Below are 16,798 nucleotides of genomic sequence, written 5' to 3' on the forward strand. Positions count from 1 at the left end.
TCAGCACGACCGTTGGACTGCGGATAGTAAGCGGAGCTGAGTCGATGATGCACGCCCCAGTGGTTGAGGAAGTCACGGAAGTCCTTTGATACCAGCGTGGGCCCACCGTCACTTGCCAGCTCTCGAGGGGCGCCGTACTGCAGGAAGAGGGACCTGCATGACGAAATGAGGTGACGGGCGTCTACCTGGCCTGGGGGGAAGTGAAATATGTGCAAACTACCGGAGAAACGATCGACATATACTAAGTATGATTTCCCTGCATAGTCAAAATAATCCACTGCCACATGGTCATATGGCCAGGAGGGTGGGGGGGACAGGACCATGGGCTCCCGGGGCAGTAGTGGCACGTGTCCAGATAGTTACGCAGCGACTTGTCGATTCCTGGACAGTATATGCTGAGGCGTGCCCGCGCCTTCATACCGGCCACTCCCTGGTGTGCCGAGTGGAGGGACTCCAGGACTCTGGCACGTAGTGCTGATGGGCTGACAGGGCGCGAGTCCATGAGGGCCACCCCGTCCACTGTACTCAGGCGATCACGCACGCCCCAGAACGGGAGGAGGGGTGCAGCGACGTCTTTGCGCTGCTGTGGGAAGCCGTCTTGGATCGTACGAAGTAGCGATGTATAGGTGGCATCCCTGGCGCCTTCTGACTGCAGCTCGCTCCACGAGATGACTCGGTCCGGACAAGCTTCGAGGAGAGCTGCAATGGAGGTGGTGGAGACTGCCTGATCCACGTCGTGGCGGTCTGGTAGGACAGCTGGGTTGTGAGGCACGCGAGGGGGGAAGCGGGACCTGGCGTCGGGGCCTCTGTGCCATTTTCCGCTTGCATGATGGATGGTAAAGTGATAGCGTAGCGTGCGTTCCTTAAGACGAAAGATTCGAGGGTTGTGGATGCTGTCCACGGTTCTGTCACCGAGGATGGCCAAGAGTGGGCGGTGATCGACGGTAACGGTGAGTGTCGGGCAGCCAAGGACGAACATGCGGCATCGGTCGAGTGCGTCGACCACAGCCAGTGCTTCACCTTCGATGGGGGCGTAGCGAGACTCTGCAGGGTTGGTGAAGCGGGAACCGGCGAATACCAGCTTCCATCCTTCGCGACAGCACGTGGGGGCGGAGGCCAGGGGACAGAAGCAGTACTGCTGCAGCAAGAGGAAACCAAAGCCTGTCTTGCTCCAATCGGTGGCAAGGCTGGTGGGGCGGCCGACGTCAAAGGAGCGTACGCCTTACTCGACCATGGCCAGGATGTGGTGTTTGGAGGAAGTGAATGCCGTGGCAGGGCTCTCGTCCCAAAAGAACGGTTTGGAGGACTGCACCAGCTCCCGAAAACGAGCCATCACAGGTTTGATGCAATATGCCCAGGCTACTTGTTCCACCAAACCAAACCAAGACCGGGCTCCTGTGATGTCCTGCGGGGCAGGGAAGTCTTGTATGTCGCGCAACATATCTGCACATGGCTTGATGGAAGTGGCGGTGAGTGTGAGGCCTGCGAAATCCACTGAAGTTCTCCCAAACACGAACTTGTCGGGGTTGAAAGTGATGTCGTTTTTCGCGCGCAAAGTGAGGTAGTCAAAGGTGTGCCAGAAAAACTCTCGATGTCGTCGTCCCAGAGAAGAGTGTCGTCCACGCATTTGACCATCCGTGGGGCGTCGCGGACAATTTCATCAAAGCGGCGAGTGTAGGCGTCCCCGGCTGCCAGGTATCCTTGCGGTGCCCGAATGTAGCGGTAGCGGCCGAATTCGGTGATAACTGTGGTCATGTCTCTGCTGTCTTCGTCGAGGAGACGGCGTGGTAACCATTCCAGGCGTCGAGTATAGTCTTGCGGGTCCGGGAGGGGACTGACTGTGCAAGGTCAAACGGGCTTGGTGTGTGGTGAGTTTCGCGAAGACAGTTTTTGTTGAGAGCCTGGAGATCAACTGCCCGTCTTGGCTGGCCGTTCTTCTTTGCTACCACCACTATCCGGGAGCACCAGGTTGTCGGGGTGCCCACAGGAACTGGTTCCAAGATACCCATATCCACGTCCCTTTCGAGGTCTACTTTCACCTGTTCCTTAATTCCAGTGGTGAGGAACAATGGCGGGGGTGTGCACGGCTTACGGAACAGCGTCGGGGCGCAGGTGTATCTTCATAGGTGGGCCAGACATGGTGCGAAGTGGGCGGGAAGACACATTGAACGCCGATATAGCAAACTGGTGGTGGAACCATTGCGTCAGGTTGTCAAGATTAGCATCAGTGGGGGGGAACGGTATTGCGTTCGGGCGCCGTGGTGGTGGTGTGCGGCGGCTGGCGGGTATTGCTGGGTCAGTGCCGGTGCCGCCGTGGCCGCGGGTCCTTGGGTAGGGAATGAGGCTGGCACAACACCGAGGGCCTTGGATGCAGGCAGGCTGAAGAAGACCGCCGAAACACCACGCACAATGTAAATCACCTCCCGGGTTGTCCTGGGGGTGCAGTCAGAGGCGGGGGTGGAGATGGAGACTGGAACGTAACCCACGACCTGTAGAGGTGTGCCACCCACAGCCCGAATGGGTTGTGTAATGGGTAGTGGGCGTTTACCGCCGAGGCCCAATTGCGACAACAGTGATGGGCCTGCGATCGACACCTGGGCCCCGGTGTCGGGGTGAGCAGTGATGTGCGAGGGGCTGGGGTTGCCAGGAAGCTGTTCGTGGGTGAATGGTGCCATCGTTACGTCCAGGGAGGGCAGAGGTGTAGGTGTGGCGGGTTAAAAGCTTCCCTTGTCATCCCAGACTAGGTTCGCTACCAAGCTGGACGCTGAGGTAGTGGGGGCGGGGGTGATCGACACACCGAGGCGAAGTGGTTTAGCTTCCCATAGGAGTTGCAAGTCTTTCCCCAGGCTGGACACCCAGATTTGCGATCACCACGACCATGTGATGTGGCGCCACACCCAACGCAAGGCTTGCCCGATCAAGTTCGGGTGTCGGTGGAGCGGCGTGGAGGGGAGCGCGTCGGTTGAGTGATACGTGGGCTCTCCTGGGCGCTTGTTGGCGGTGAGGTAGCCGAGTGTACAGCGGAGGGTGCGTGTTCAGCCGTGTGTAGGCTCTCCTGGTGGCGTAGGGCAGACTCAAACCCCAAACAGTGGTTAAGTACTGTTGCCAAGGTGGGGAGGCTGCGATGCTTGGTGAGGAGGTCCTGTTGAAGTGCTGTGTAAGCCACACCGATAAACATTTGATCGCGTATATGTTCTTCCGACTGATCGGCACCACACGAGCAACAGGAGAACTCACAGTCCATTGCCGCTTGCGTCACTCGAGTCACAAAGTCACGGATGCATTCACCAGGCTGCTGAGCGAGGGATCCGAGGTGGTTCCGGGCTGCCGCGCGATTATGTTGCGTATTGACGATTGAAGTGAGGAGTGTCGTTAGTTGCGGTTCCGTGGGACTGGTGAAGTGATGGTTGGGGGCAAGGACGGCTGACTGGAGTGCGCCGTCGCACGATAAATACAGCTCCACCGGCGCCTCGTTAGGTGGTACACCTGCCAGGTGCTTATAGATGGCCCAGTCCGTCCAAAATTTCCGCAGTGCATGGTTGGGTATGGAGTGGGTGGCGGTGGGCCGGGTTGGAGGCTTTCTGCGGATATGCTGGAGTGCTGGCAGCGTGGGCGGGTGCACGCCAACTGTGGCGGGCATGGGGGCCGAAGGCGAGCCAGCCGTGGCGGGCATGGTGGGCAGTGGCATGCCAGTCGTAGGTGGCATGTCGGCCGGAGGTATGCCAGCCGTGGCGGGCGTCGTGGGCATGGCAGCCGTGGTGGGTATGGTGGGCGGAGGCCTAGACCAGACTTGTTGAGTAGCAGTTAGTGGTGTACCGGTGGTGGGTGCGTAAGCTGGCGGTGGGGGTCTATGAAGGGGGGGTGGGTACCAGTAGTTGGATGGTGACACACCCTGAGGTGGTGAGGTGATTAGCGATGCTACGGTTTCGTATAGGTGGTTCACCCGGTTTGTGAGTGCGGCCACGTCGGGGCTTGGCTGCTGCTGCGGTGGCGGTGACGACTCGCTTGCTGGTGCTGCCGTGTACACGGAGAGCGGGAGCCCAGGTGTCGACGTGCGAGGTGGGGCGGGGCCGACAGGTGTGTGGTGGTCGGTGGTGTACGGGCCAACAGAGTCGTCCATCCCGTAGGCAAGTCGTGAAGAGTGGGGCGAGGCACGGCCATCACTGCTGCACCAGGTACTCTCACTGCTCCATAATGTAGAAGGAAACGCGTTGGTAGTGCAGAGCGTTTACTAGTGCTTTGTACAGAGGTCTGAGTTGTGTGGCGACCAGTTGAAGACTGCCTGGCCGGAGTGTGGCGGAGGCTCAGGTCGCCTCCGCTGAACTACCAACTGCCCGGCCGGTCGTCTGGTGGTTGGGTGCTGACGTCACTCTCCTCCTCCTACTGACAACCTTCTACCTCTTAAATTCCGCCGCCATGTTGCTTCTCTATATTTTATCGATATTTTCATGCTAACTGCTCTTCTGAACTTGCTAACTGCATGCCTTCTCCCCTCCCGCGTCCCCGCTGCACACGACATTCTACTCATGCTCATCCCTATACTGTCCAATCCCCTAATGCTAGAGTTAACCAGCATCTCCATTATTTCATCCCCTTCACTGGTAAACTCTGGAACAGCCTTCCTTCGTCTGTATTTCCTCCTGCCTCTGACTTGACCTCTTTCAAGAAGAGTGCATCAAGACACCTCTCCACCCGAAATTGACCTCTCCTTTGGCTACTCTTTACTTTTATCCTTTATGGGAGCGGCGAGTTGCGGACTTTTTTTTGTACTCTTTTTGTTGCCCTTGAGCCGTGTCCTTTGAATAATAAAAAAAAAAAAAAGAGTTTTGCTTGGGAAGTGTTTCACGACTGTGATAACAAGCCTTTCCGCGTTCAAATTCATACAATAAACATGTACAGTAATGATTGTGTACCAACACTGAAAAGTTATGGAAAGAAAAAGAGAACGGGAGGTAGAGAGAAGTGAAACTCCTCGACAGTAATCTGACCAACTTTAGTGCGCCAATGCTCGCTTCCCTTCCTCTTCATACACGCCAGTCCTTATTGACTGGTGGTGACTGGTGGGAGTCAGCAGGTAAATGCGGTCTGTCGGCACCTTTTTCACCGGCCATCACCCGACAAAAGCCCATGGTCCATTTGCAGAAGGACAAAATCTACAAACAACTTTTATTCCTCTCCCCCCTCCCCTCTCTCTATTGTCCTCTATCTCTCTCTCTTTTCTTCACATTCATAATAACCACAAAACGGTCATGTCGTCATTTCTATCCAAACAGGTGCACCTTACTTCGTTTAAAAAAAGTATACTTTATGCATTCTCATTAGTGATACTAAGAACAGAATGGCACTCATACGGCACACTTTAAATTGCCTCCTGTGATAAATGTAAATGGTGGCCTGGATAGAGATGAAGTAAGTGAGGTAAGGCACAGTTGTGGACATGCCTTGGGTTCAAGGAGAAAACATTGACACATGTATTCCATCAGCAGTCTGTATAGATATTTCTCCCACAATAATTGACAGCATTTCTAATCTGCCTTCCTTAACTGATTTAAACCATCCGATGAAAAAGCCGTTTTCTTTTATCAATATTGATTATATTGTTTATCGTTATGTTTTCAGATTACTCCTGTAGACTCAAGTGGTGGAGGAAAGTTTTCTAATATTGGTGTTCACTTCCACATACATATTCATACACGGTTTCTCAATTTTTTTTTTAATTTCTAATGTGCGTAAATAGATTCCTAATGTTTTTTTTTGTTTGTTTGTTTTCCTGGCGACTTTTATCCCAAATATACTCACAGCCTAGAGTCCTAGACTGTTATATATGCAGCTGTGTTGCCACTTCGTGAGAATTTCCCACAGATCTGTAGGACAAATGGCCTGACGTGTGATTGTTTGTGGGGGAGGAAATTTCTCTCTAGTTCTAAGGGAATTTTCATAGGAATTCGTAAAGTTTGTGGGAAATTCTATGGAATCTACAAAGCTTGCCACAAAATAACTGTAATTCCATACACACACTCTATAAGACTGTTGAAACTGGACTGATTGAGGATGGCCTTGATGATAAGAAAATGATAGGCTTAGGAGCTGACGGAGCCAGTTCGATGGATGGTCGAACCCATTCACTCTCAACACTTTTAAAAGATGATAATCCTCAATTAAACTGTTTACATATGTCTGTCACTCCCTTGATCTTGCTGCCAGTAAAGCTTCTGAATGCCTTCCCACACATGACGAAACTCACTCTTAGTTCTCTATCAGCCCTAAGAGAAGGAATGAGTATCAAGGTATATACAGAGTATTAGAAAATAGTGAACCAAAGAAGGTGTCTCGATTGGCTACTCCACGCTGGTTGGCAAGATTACAAGCAGTGAGCGTAAATATTGATCAATGGGACGCTCTTAAACTTCGTTTTAAATTGGGTGCTTCCAAAGCATGCTGTCAGACAACGATGATTCTGTGTGACACCTACAAAGATGACCAAAATAAGCTTTTTTTCATTTTTTGTTTGTTTGTTTGTTTGTCAGAAAAAAACTCTAAAATAAATTTTTAAAGACAGTAGGATTTTCCAGTCACAGAATGTAGATGTCACAAAAATCAAAGAGGATCTTATTGCAATGCATCGGAGCCTAATGCATATTGTAGTTAAACACTCGTCAAAATGCACTGATGAAAATCTGCCTGAACTTTGGTTATGAGTTCAACACTTTTGCAACTGATTGTTCAATAAATGAAGCTCAATATGATTAAGGAAAGGTGTAAAACGTTTGTCATTGAACTAGTAAGGTAAGTTTGGTTGCATTTGCCAGAAAGTGCAGATATTATTCTAATGCTGAAAAGTTTTCATCAATTCAGTGCCATATCATATACAAAATATTATGTTGCCCCTGTAGGTGCTAAGTATAAGTCAACTTTTGAGGATCTAGATGATCTTGGAAATAGATGGAGCACTGTGGGACTTCAGCAATGTCCCAAAAGTTGCCTGGGTAATGTAATCACTTTTTGGAGCGAGGTTAATGAAATGAAAAACGCTGGAGGAGAGAAAAAAAATCCCAAATGTTTCTGGGCTTGTACTGGCATTGCTATCAGTTCTATTTTCTAATGCTTCAGTAGAAAAAAAAATAATATCTCTGATGAATGTTGTATATTCAAAACCGAGAAATCGTCTCACTGTTCGATCAGTTCAGGCATTTTTACACATCAGATATAGACTCTCTCATAATTTTCACTCATGTATAGACTTCGAGTCTTCTGATGATATGCTCAGAAATTTCAATGCCAAAGGCTCTGAGGAAGAGAAAGAGGAAAGAAACATAATTGCTCTAGAGACAATCATTTAAGGGGGGGTTGTAAAATCTCAAATCCCATGTTAGATTATTTATGTTCTAAGCGTATCTCGCTCCCTTACATGCGGGCCGATTTTTTTTCATTTAAAAACATTTTATCAAGAAGGATGGGAAATTAAAGTTTGCTGTCGGTAATTTATCTATAGTTGTAAAAAAATATTTTTTAAAGTTCGATGAAATAATAAAAAAATGACAAATTTTTAAAAAATCAAAATCAACTTCAAATATTAGTTCTGATAGCAAACCATATTCTTTACACATACTTTCATTAGCTGCATCAGAAGATATGTGTATAACAAGAATTGCAACGGAAGAAATATTTTTTTAAAGTGCAAAATCATGGTTTTGCGATATCAAGCGATGAAGTTGAAATATTTTTTTGTATTTTACTTATTCCAACCAGGGACTTGAAACCCACAGGCTGCACACATCAGGATATGAAGAAAAAAGCAGACATGGCTTCCTTAACTTACTTTCATTGGATGTGTACACAGGCTGCGTTGTTAACCCATTGTTACGTCTTTTTTACGGGGTCTCAAATACATATACTCGATTTTTACCATATTTCAAAAGAAAAACCAGTCGTCTACTGTGTAAAATCAATAAAATATAATTCAAAAGTTATTTGAGGCGGATACATAGTGTTTTTTTGGGGGGGAAGATTTATGTAAAAAATATTATATTTATCGATTTTCACAGATCAATACAAAAATATATTATTGACTGCTAAAATTTCCCATTTTCTTGACTAGTGGTGTGAGAGAACCAGAGTACCATGCCAGACCATGAAAAAAAAAAAAAAAATCCTTAAACTAAAAAAGGGGTGAAAACATGAATTGCAAGCCAGTGGCGCCGCGCGGAAGCTCATTGCAGGACGTTGCGTTGCATGTTGAATACGACTGTATTATTTTCTCATCATATTCATTCATATACCAAAAGAAAGAGGAAATATCGCAAAATTTTATAAGCCAAAAATTTAAAAAAATATTTTTTTCAAGCCGACCATTTACAAACCCCCCTTAACATTATATGCATGTAATTAATACGCCAAGTAGGTGACGTCACTTATTCTGAGTCTCGTGAACTTTCATATATATGTATTTACGTATATTTCATAGAACCAGAAATTGCATTATTACTTTTGATTTTACTAGTGATAGATTTTAGAAGCGTTTATTAAACCACAATTTCACTCAGTCATGTCAATCGGAAACCATTGAAATATTACCAAAGTATATATGAATGAATACAAAGTTAAGCACATACTTTGATTTAACCGTAGAATGTTTCGTTACCCATATATAGATAAACAAAAATAATCAAAATAGGCTACTGTTGCAGCCCACTACCCTCGCCAAAGACACAAAAACAGTCTATCAACCAGTTTGTATTCATCGTGTGGTGACGCAAAGTGCTCCCTACGGGCGGCTCCACGGTTCGCTCCGGTTAGGTTTACCTCCCACTGCCCTGTTTTGAAGGTGGCCGTCGATGATAATGACGTCAAAATGACGTCACAAAACTGCGGCTGCTCTGCGCAAAGTAGATAGACGACTTCACGCTTTTTGTTGACAAAGCATGGACCGTATGGGCGACAAAGAGCTTGCACTCCCTGCCCCCACTTGATTAGGCATGTACATACATACTGTAGTAAATGTAGCTGTTCTTCAGTTCCATCCATAACACGAATTTTTTTTTTTTTAAGCATGGGAGGCAGCTGAATAGCAATTAAACAAAAAAAAAAAAAGAAAAAGAAAAAATCGCTGTGCGCTGCTCCAACATACCATTCATGATTAAATGCATCGCAATTTCCTTCCATGAATTGATCTTCATAATTATATCTTTGTATTTCTCACATGTAGTGTTGTGCGTTGCTGCCACACTTCCAGTTTTCAAAGAAAAAATATCTATCACCACACGAAATAAACGTGCATAATGCAAAGATTTTAAAATTATTATTAAAATGATTTTTTTTTTGTGTTGAAGCACTTGCATTTCAAATTTTCATATCTAAAATATTCAATATCACATGCAAGGTCACCACCGCCACCGTCGTTGTACACAAAGTTCACTTCACTTCATCTCTTGCTGTCAGATGTCGGCCATCAGCGAAGGACGAAGTGGTGCCCGGGTGTGGCGTCAAGTCTCGTACCCTTGTTGTAGTCCGTCCGCTTTGTTTACATACACACAGCGGCGGGTGAATTTCAGCACGTACCGTTTCTATTGTCAACTGTTTGTCATATAAGGGGTGCATGATATCTCATTAATCACATTTACCGACATACAATGGGTGCATGTTATCTCATTAATCACATTTACCGACATACAAGGGGTGGAGGTTATCTCATTAATAACATTTACCGACATACAAGGGGTGCAGGTTATCTCATTAATTGCATTTACCGACATACAAGGGGTGCAGGTTATCTCATTAACCACATTTACCGACATACAAGGGGTGCAGGTTATCTCATTAATCACATTTACCGACATACAAGGGGTGCAGGTTATCTCATTAATAACACTTACCGACATACAAGGGATGCAGGTTATCTCATTAATCACATTTACCGACATACAAGGGGTGCAGGTTATCTCATTAATCACATTTACCGACATACAAGGGGTGCAGGTTATCTCATTAATCACATTTACCGACATACAAGGGGTGCAGGTTACCTCATTAGTAACATTTACCGACATACAAGGGTGCAGGTTATCTCATTAGTAACATTTACCGACATACAAGGGTGCAGGTTATCTCATTAGTAACATTTACCGACATACAAGGGTGCAGGTTATCTCATTAATCACATTTACCGACATACAAGGGGTGCAAGTTATCTCATTAATCACATTTACCGACATACAAGGGGTGCAGGTTATCTCATTAATTACATTTACCGACATACAAGGGGTGCAGGTTATCTCATTAATTACATTTACCGACATACAAGGGGTGCAGGTTATCTCATTAATCACATTTACCGACATACAAGGGGTGAATGTCATCTCCTTAATCACAGTTACCGACATACAAGGGGTGAATGTCATCTCCTTAATCACAGTTACCGACATACAAGGGGTGAATGTCATCTCCTTAATCACAGTTACCGACATACAAGGGGTGAATGTCATCTCCTTATTCACATTTACCGACATACAAGGGGTGCAGATTATCTCATTAACCACATTTACCGACAAACAATGGGATGCAGAGTAATTGCCTCATTTATCATATTTACCTACAAACAAGGAGTTCAGGAACAAACTTTAATATTTCAAGCATTTTTCAAATTCATACCATACGCCATAATTTACTTTAACAAATATAAAAATAAACTTGGATGGAACAGACAATGTCCGAAAATATGATAAATGAGATAACCTGCACATCTTGTATGTCGGTAAATGTGATTAATGAGATAACCTGCACCCCTTGTATGTCGGTAAATGTGATAAATGAGATAACCTGCACCCCTTGTATGTCGGTAAATGTGATAAATAAGATAACCGGCATCCCTTGTATGTCAGTATATGTGATAAATGAGATAACCTTCATCCCTTGCATGTCGGTAAATGTGATAAATGAGATAACCTGCATCCCTTGCATGTCGGTAAATGTGATAAATGAGATAACCTGCATCCCTTGCATGTCGGTAAATGTGATAAATGAGATAACCTGCATCCCTTGCATGTCGGTAAATGTGATAAATGAGATAACCTGCATCCCTTGCATGTCGGTAAATGTGATAAATGAGATAACCTGCATCCCTTGCATGTCGGTAAATGTGATAAATAAGATAACCGGCATCCCTTGTATGTCAGTATATGTGATAAATGAGATAACCTTCATCCCTTGCATGTCGGTAAATGTGATAAATGAGATAACCTGCATCCCTTGCATGTCGGTAAATGTGATAAATGAGATAACCTGCATCCCTTGCATGTCGGTAAATGTGATAAATGAGATAACCTGCATCCCTTGCATGTCGGTAAATGTGATAAATGAGATAACCTGCATCCCTTGCATGTCGGTAAATGTGATAAATGAGATAACCTGCATCCCTTGCATGTCGGTAAATGTGATAAATGAGATAACCTGCATCCCTTGCATGTCGGTAAATGTGATAAATGAGATAACCTTCATCCCTTGCATGTCGGTAAATGTGATAAATGAGATAACCTGCATCCCTTGCATGTCGGTAAATGTGATAAATGATATAACCTGCATCCCTTGCGTGTCGGTAAATGTGATAAATGAGATAACCTGCATCCCTTGCATGTCGGTAAATGTGACAAATGAGATAACCTGCATCCTTGCATGTCGGTAAATGTGATAAATTTGCATGTCGGTAAATGTGATAAATGAGATAACCTGCATCCCTTGCATGTCGGTAAATGTGATAAATGAGATAACCTGCATCCCTTGCATGTCGGTAAATGTGATAAATGAGATAACCTGCATCCCTTGCATGTCGGTAAATGTGATAAATGAGATAACCTGCATCCCTTGCATGTCGGTAAATGTGATAAATGAGATAACCTGCATCCCTTGCATGTCGGTAAATGTGATAAATGATATAACCTGCATCCCTTGCATGTCGGTAAATGTGATAAATGAGATAACCTGCATCCCCTGCGTGTCGGTATATGTAATAAATGAAATAACCTGCACCCCTTGTATGTCGGTAAATGTGATAAATGAGATAACCTGCACCCCTTGCATGTCGTAAATGTAATAAATCAGATAACCTGCACCCCCTGTATGGCGGTAAAGGTGATAAATGAGACAACCTGTACCCCTTGTATGTTGGTAAATGTGATAAATGAGACAATCTTTACACCTTGTATGTCAGTAAATGTGATAAATGTTGTTGTTGTTGTTGTTGTTGTTGTTGTGGGAGTAGTCGTAGTGGTACTTATATATCACACTTTATTGTGCGTACAGTCATGGATTCAACATGTTAGTTTTTCTCTTCAACGTTGTTTGTTAAGTATACGCTTGTTTTATCAGCTACTTTATTTGCAATGTGTACATTAGAATATATTCAACATCTATTTTTTTTTCTCGGTCCTTTCTCATTCCAGTGAGGCCAGAGGACGGTGAGATCTAGGAGATGACATCCAACGTTCTCTCCCTGCTTGGCTACACACCAGGCGTGGGCACCAGGATGGTCACGATAGACTTGCCAGGCATAGCAAAGTTGACGAACTCTAGGCCACTTCCCACGTCCACACTCACCGACTCCTCGCTCTCTCCCCTGGAAGAGAAAAATTATATTACAATTAATGAAATTATATTTTTTCCAATGTGTATTTATGGGGGTGTCCACACATGGCAAAGTGATTTAGTGGCGTTACCAAAGGTAAAGGTAAGGTAAAGTTCGGGGCATGCACTAAGTTGCGCTTGTCTTTGGAGCTCTTCGTCTCATTGGCCTGTGGTGGATAAGAGCCCAGAACGCTGGCATACAGATTAAGTTTGACATCCGGGTTGTGACAGGAATCTTCAGGGATTAATAATTAGCCCAGAGGGAGGAGGAACACCTGAAGGGGCTGTGCCAAGGAATTCTGAAAGTGCTGTGTACTGACTAGCCTGGCCCGGGACCTCATTCGGCATTGCGCATTTTTAGTAGTTACGCATGCTAACCCCTCACCCTTGTTTATTTACATCAAAATTGAGAAGTGTTCCTTATTCCTTATCCGTGTGTTTGTGTGAGCCCCACTTTTCACCATGTGCGTTTGACCAAAACGTTTTCCTTTTTTTTATTTTTACGTCTTCGCCTGTACTGCCAGTAGGCTTTCTTCAGGGGCCTGGTGATCGGTCCAAGTCGGTCATTGCGCAGGCATTTTTTTTTATAGTGGCGCCATTTATGCTTGGCTCATGCTGCTCCCCGGAACTCATTCTTGATTCACTTTGACGGTTTCTTCTAGAGTCCAGGTTGATGGGTGGTCTTCTGGATAGCATGTGGGTAGTCTTAGGCCGCTCGGCGGTGACTGAAAAATCCCTGGTGGTAGCGTAGGGATTCGAACCGACTTTGTGCATAGTGCGGTGAGTGCGGGGCCACCACGCTAACCACTCAGCCACCGCCTACCCGCCTCCTTAATCCAAGTTACACTTTCCCCTCTCAGAACACCGCCATCTTCCATCCCAATTCTTTTAAAACATGCAAACAATAGTAAACACATTTAACACACGTACATATTGAGGATGACAACCGTAGAGGTGGTGTGATCGCCGCTGTGGAAGCCAGCAGCCATCACGCGGTCGGACCCTTCGGATACTGTGGTGGAGATGTAGTGACCACCAGGCTCAATGAACTTACTGAAGTGACCCATCGCGTAGAACATGGGCTGCTTGTAGAACTCTTGGTCTGCCTGAAATATAGAAGCGGGGTAATGACTAACTAATAGACAAAGATACATAGGGATACATAAAGATAAGAAGAGACAGAGGAAGAAGAAACCATCCGTGCACACACCCACCTCGTTCACGATGATCGGTGAGTCGACGAAGTTGTTGGCCCAATTCGGTCCCCCGGTGGTATCAAGAGCCATGTTCCAGTCCACCCAGCCAGTCGACCAGTGGTTTATGTCCTGTCAACACGCAACAATGAACTCGACACCTAAAACACTTTTCACGCAAACTTAAACAAACACACAAACTCCACTACTCTTCCTGATCTCTTTTTTCTGTGTCTTCCTGGTTCAAATTCAAACAAACCGACACGTAATATTCGCTCCGACAGAGCTTTCGATTTTTTCCTTTGCATCACGGACGAAGACGGGTATCATTTTTAGTTCCTTTTTATCTGTAACCACGACGAAGAATAAAGCTTATAATTCCTCCTACTCTGCAATTGCATTGAAGGATATAGCACGAGGAAAAATATGTCTTTCAATTCCTCTTCATCTACAAGTATGGGGGATAATATGGCTTTCAATTTCTTTTCATCTACAAGTAAAAGGGATAATATAATTTGCAATTGTTTTTCATCTACAAGCACAAGAAATATAACTCAGGCTTTTAAAAGACTCACCTCAATGATGTTGGAGGCGTAGCTCTCTGCCCTGTACCAGTCACCCAAGATCACCCTCTGATCTAGAGGTGCGTCCCATCCTGAACACAATAGAGAAACAATAACTAACTGGTGTTGTTTATCTGTTGGACAAGCTCCAACCCTTAACCCTGCACCTCGCTAATCTAATGTTTTATATATCTAACAATCGCTTTGGAGATGCATGGACTGCCAGAGTGGGCGTGGCTAATTCAGCGACTGAAAAATAAGACAAAAATGATAAGGTAAAAGGTAAAGCTGGGGGCATATGCCATAGCCACTCGCTGCTTTGGTGCTTATCACCGTCTCATTGGCCCTGAGTCCAAGACGCAGGGGAGGCGTGACATCGGATTTGCTACAGTTTACCTTCATCAGAACTCCCCGAAAGGGAAGATGAACAGGTGGGTGAGCAGGGTGCCGACTGCCTGGGCCGAGATATGACCGCGGACCTGCGGGTTCGTAGCTAGGCGAGTTGCCAACTACACCGTCTTATTGGAGACGCAGAGTAAGAACAAACAATTTTGTGTGTTTATTGGTGGCGTTCATGATAAGTTACTGTTGCACAAAGTTGCGCGTTGAACTTTATCACCATTAATCTTGATATGTAAAATGGCGATATAAAATTAAATCATTATATATCGCGGTTCAGAGACACGCCAGTCCTCGTCGACGGACCGACTCGGTCGGCTAGGTTTCGATCGCCGATAGAATCGGTCTGTCGGCATCCTGCTACGGGCCGCTATTAGGCTAAGCCCGTGCTCCCCCGCACAGGGAGGGAGCATTTTTACCCTCGGACATTTTTACCTTCGGACAAGGGCCCGTTCCCCAAAGTGATACTAGGGGTAAATCTTAAAAAAAAAATAATAATAATATTAAATAAATAAAAATATCGTGATTAGCCATATATTGATGTTTGGAATTGCTGGGCATTACCAGTTTGCTAAACAAAATAATGAGTCTCTCCCCCACTGCCATCACCGATCACCTTAACCTTCCTGTCTCGCCTCCCTCACCTCTCTGCCTCCTTTAGTCACCTCCCTGCCTCGCCTCAGTGCCTCACTTCGCTTCTTCACCACTGCCTATGGCTGCCTCATGACTGAAAACATGCACCAGCATTCCAATGGTTGTGGAGGCTTGCATTTGGGTCTCTCTTCTGCTTCCCTATTTTTTTTCTTGCCACGTATCTCAACACTATTAGTTTACTACCATCTCTGTCCGCCCTCCACCGCGGCCCTGACACTCACCGTCACAGTATTATATTATTATACATCTACACTTTCCTTGGTATCCTTTCTCACTTGACCTTGTAACTTTGACAGTCTGTCACTTTGTCTATCAATCTGTCTTCCCCTCCAGACACTCACCGTCACAAGACTCTGTATACAGTTGGAACTTGTCTGGAAAGAGGTCGTTCAGTTCACTCAACACTTCGGGCCCAGTGTTGTCGTCATCGTACCAATGCACCGCCGTGCCATCAACATATTTATTAGCGTCAGCATCTTCCAGAATCTGTAGAGCAAGAAGAGTCAGGGCATGGCTGTTGGACAGACATAGTGACATGTGGCTGACTGAAAAATTGTCTGCCCTCGCAGGTGTTGTGAAGCTACAAGTGAGTTTTAATGCTTTTTTTTTTAAACTGCTGCTGTCTAGTCTTCTGAAGGCCCTAACCGGGATGCTACTATTGGTGTTAAATGCTACTGGTGAAAATCCACTGGGGATTTGTGGTTCGAAACGGTTGTTTGTACATAATTATAGTAGCCCTGCTATATATATATATATATATATATATATATATATATATATATATATATATATATATATATATATATATATATATATATATATATATATATATATATATATAATGATAATATATTAAGACTTATTGAAAAATATAGTTTGACGATATTTGCCAGACAAGAGTAACACATAAGGAGGGGTTGTAAATGGTGGGCCTGAAAAAAAAATATATTTATTTTATTTTTGGCTCATAAAATTCTGTGAAGTTTCCTCTTTCTTTTGGTATATGAATGAATCTCATGAAAAAATAATAAAGTGTTATGCAGCATGCAATGCAATGCAATGCAACGTCCTGCAATGAGCTTCCACGCGGCGTCACTGGCTTGCAATCCATGTGCTTACCCTTTTTTTTTTTTATTTTAGGATTTTTTTTCTTGGTCTGTTATGAAACTCTTAGGTTCTCTTGCACCACTAGCCAATAAAATGGGAATTTTTAGCAGTCTCTAATATTTTCTCGTATTTATCCGTGAAAAATCGATATATATCATAATTTTTCATAAATCCAACAAAACACTCTATGTATCCGCAACAGATGTCTTTTGCATTATATTTAATTGATTTTACACAGTAGAACACTGGTTTTTACTTTGAAATATG

The 16,798-nt window shown here is 45.0% G+C and overlaps 1 protein-coding gene across 1 annotated transcript in view; it reads right to left on the reverse strand.

The window, feature by feature from the left end:
• Positions 1 to 12,348: 12,348 nt before the first annotated feature.
• LOC126991759 (putative glucosylceramidase 3) overlaps positions 12,349 to 16,798 on the reverse strand; it is a 28,718-nt gene continuing 24,268 nt past the window's right edge. The window contains exons 8-12 of the mRNA XM_050850446.1: positions 15,766 to 15,910; positions 14,384 to 14,463; positions 13,830 to 13,940; positions 13,546 to 13,721; positions 12,349 to 12,607 (exon numbers count right to left, since the gene is read on the reverse strand). Coding sequence (XP_050706403.1) covers positions 12,493 to 12,607; positions 13,546 to 13,721; positions 13,830 to 13,940; positions 14,384 to 14,463; positions 15,766 to 15,910 — 627 coding nt within the window. The 3' untranslated portion in view covers positions 12,349 to 12,492. The remainder of the gene's footprint in view (positions 12,608 to 13,545; positions 13,722 to 13,829; positions 13,941 to 14,383; positions 14,464 to 15,765; positions 15,911 to 16,798) is intronic.

The sequence above is a fragment of the Eriocheir sinensis genome, chromosome 7, assembly GCF_024679095.1.
Source record: "Eriocheir sinensis breed Jianghai 21 chromosome 7, ASM2467909v1, whole genome shotgun sequence".
NCBI lineage: Eukaryota > Metazoa > Arthropoda > Malacostraca > Decapoda > Varunidae > Eriocheir > Eriocheir sinensis.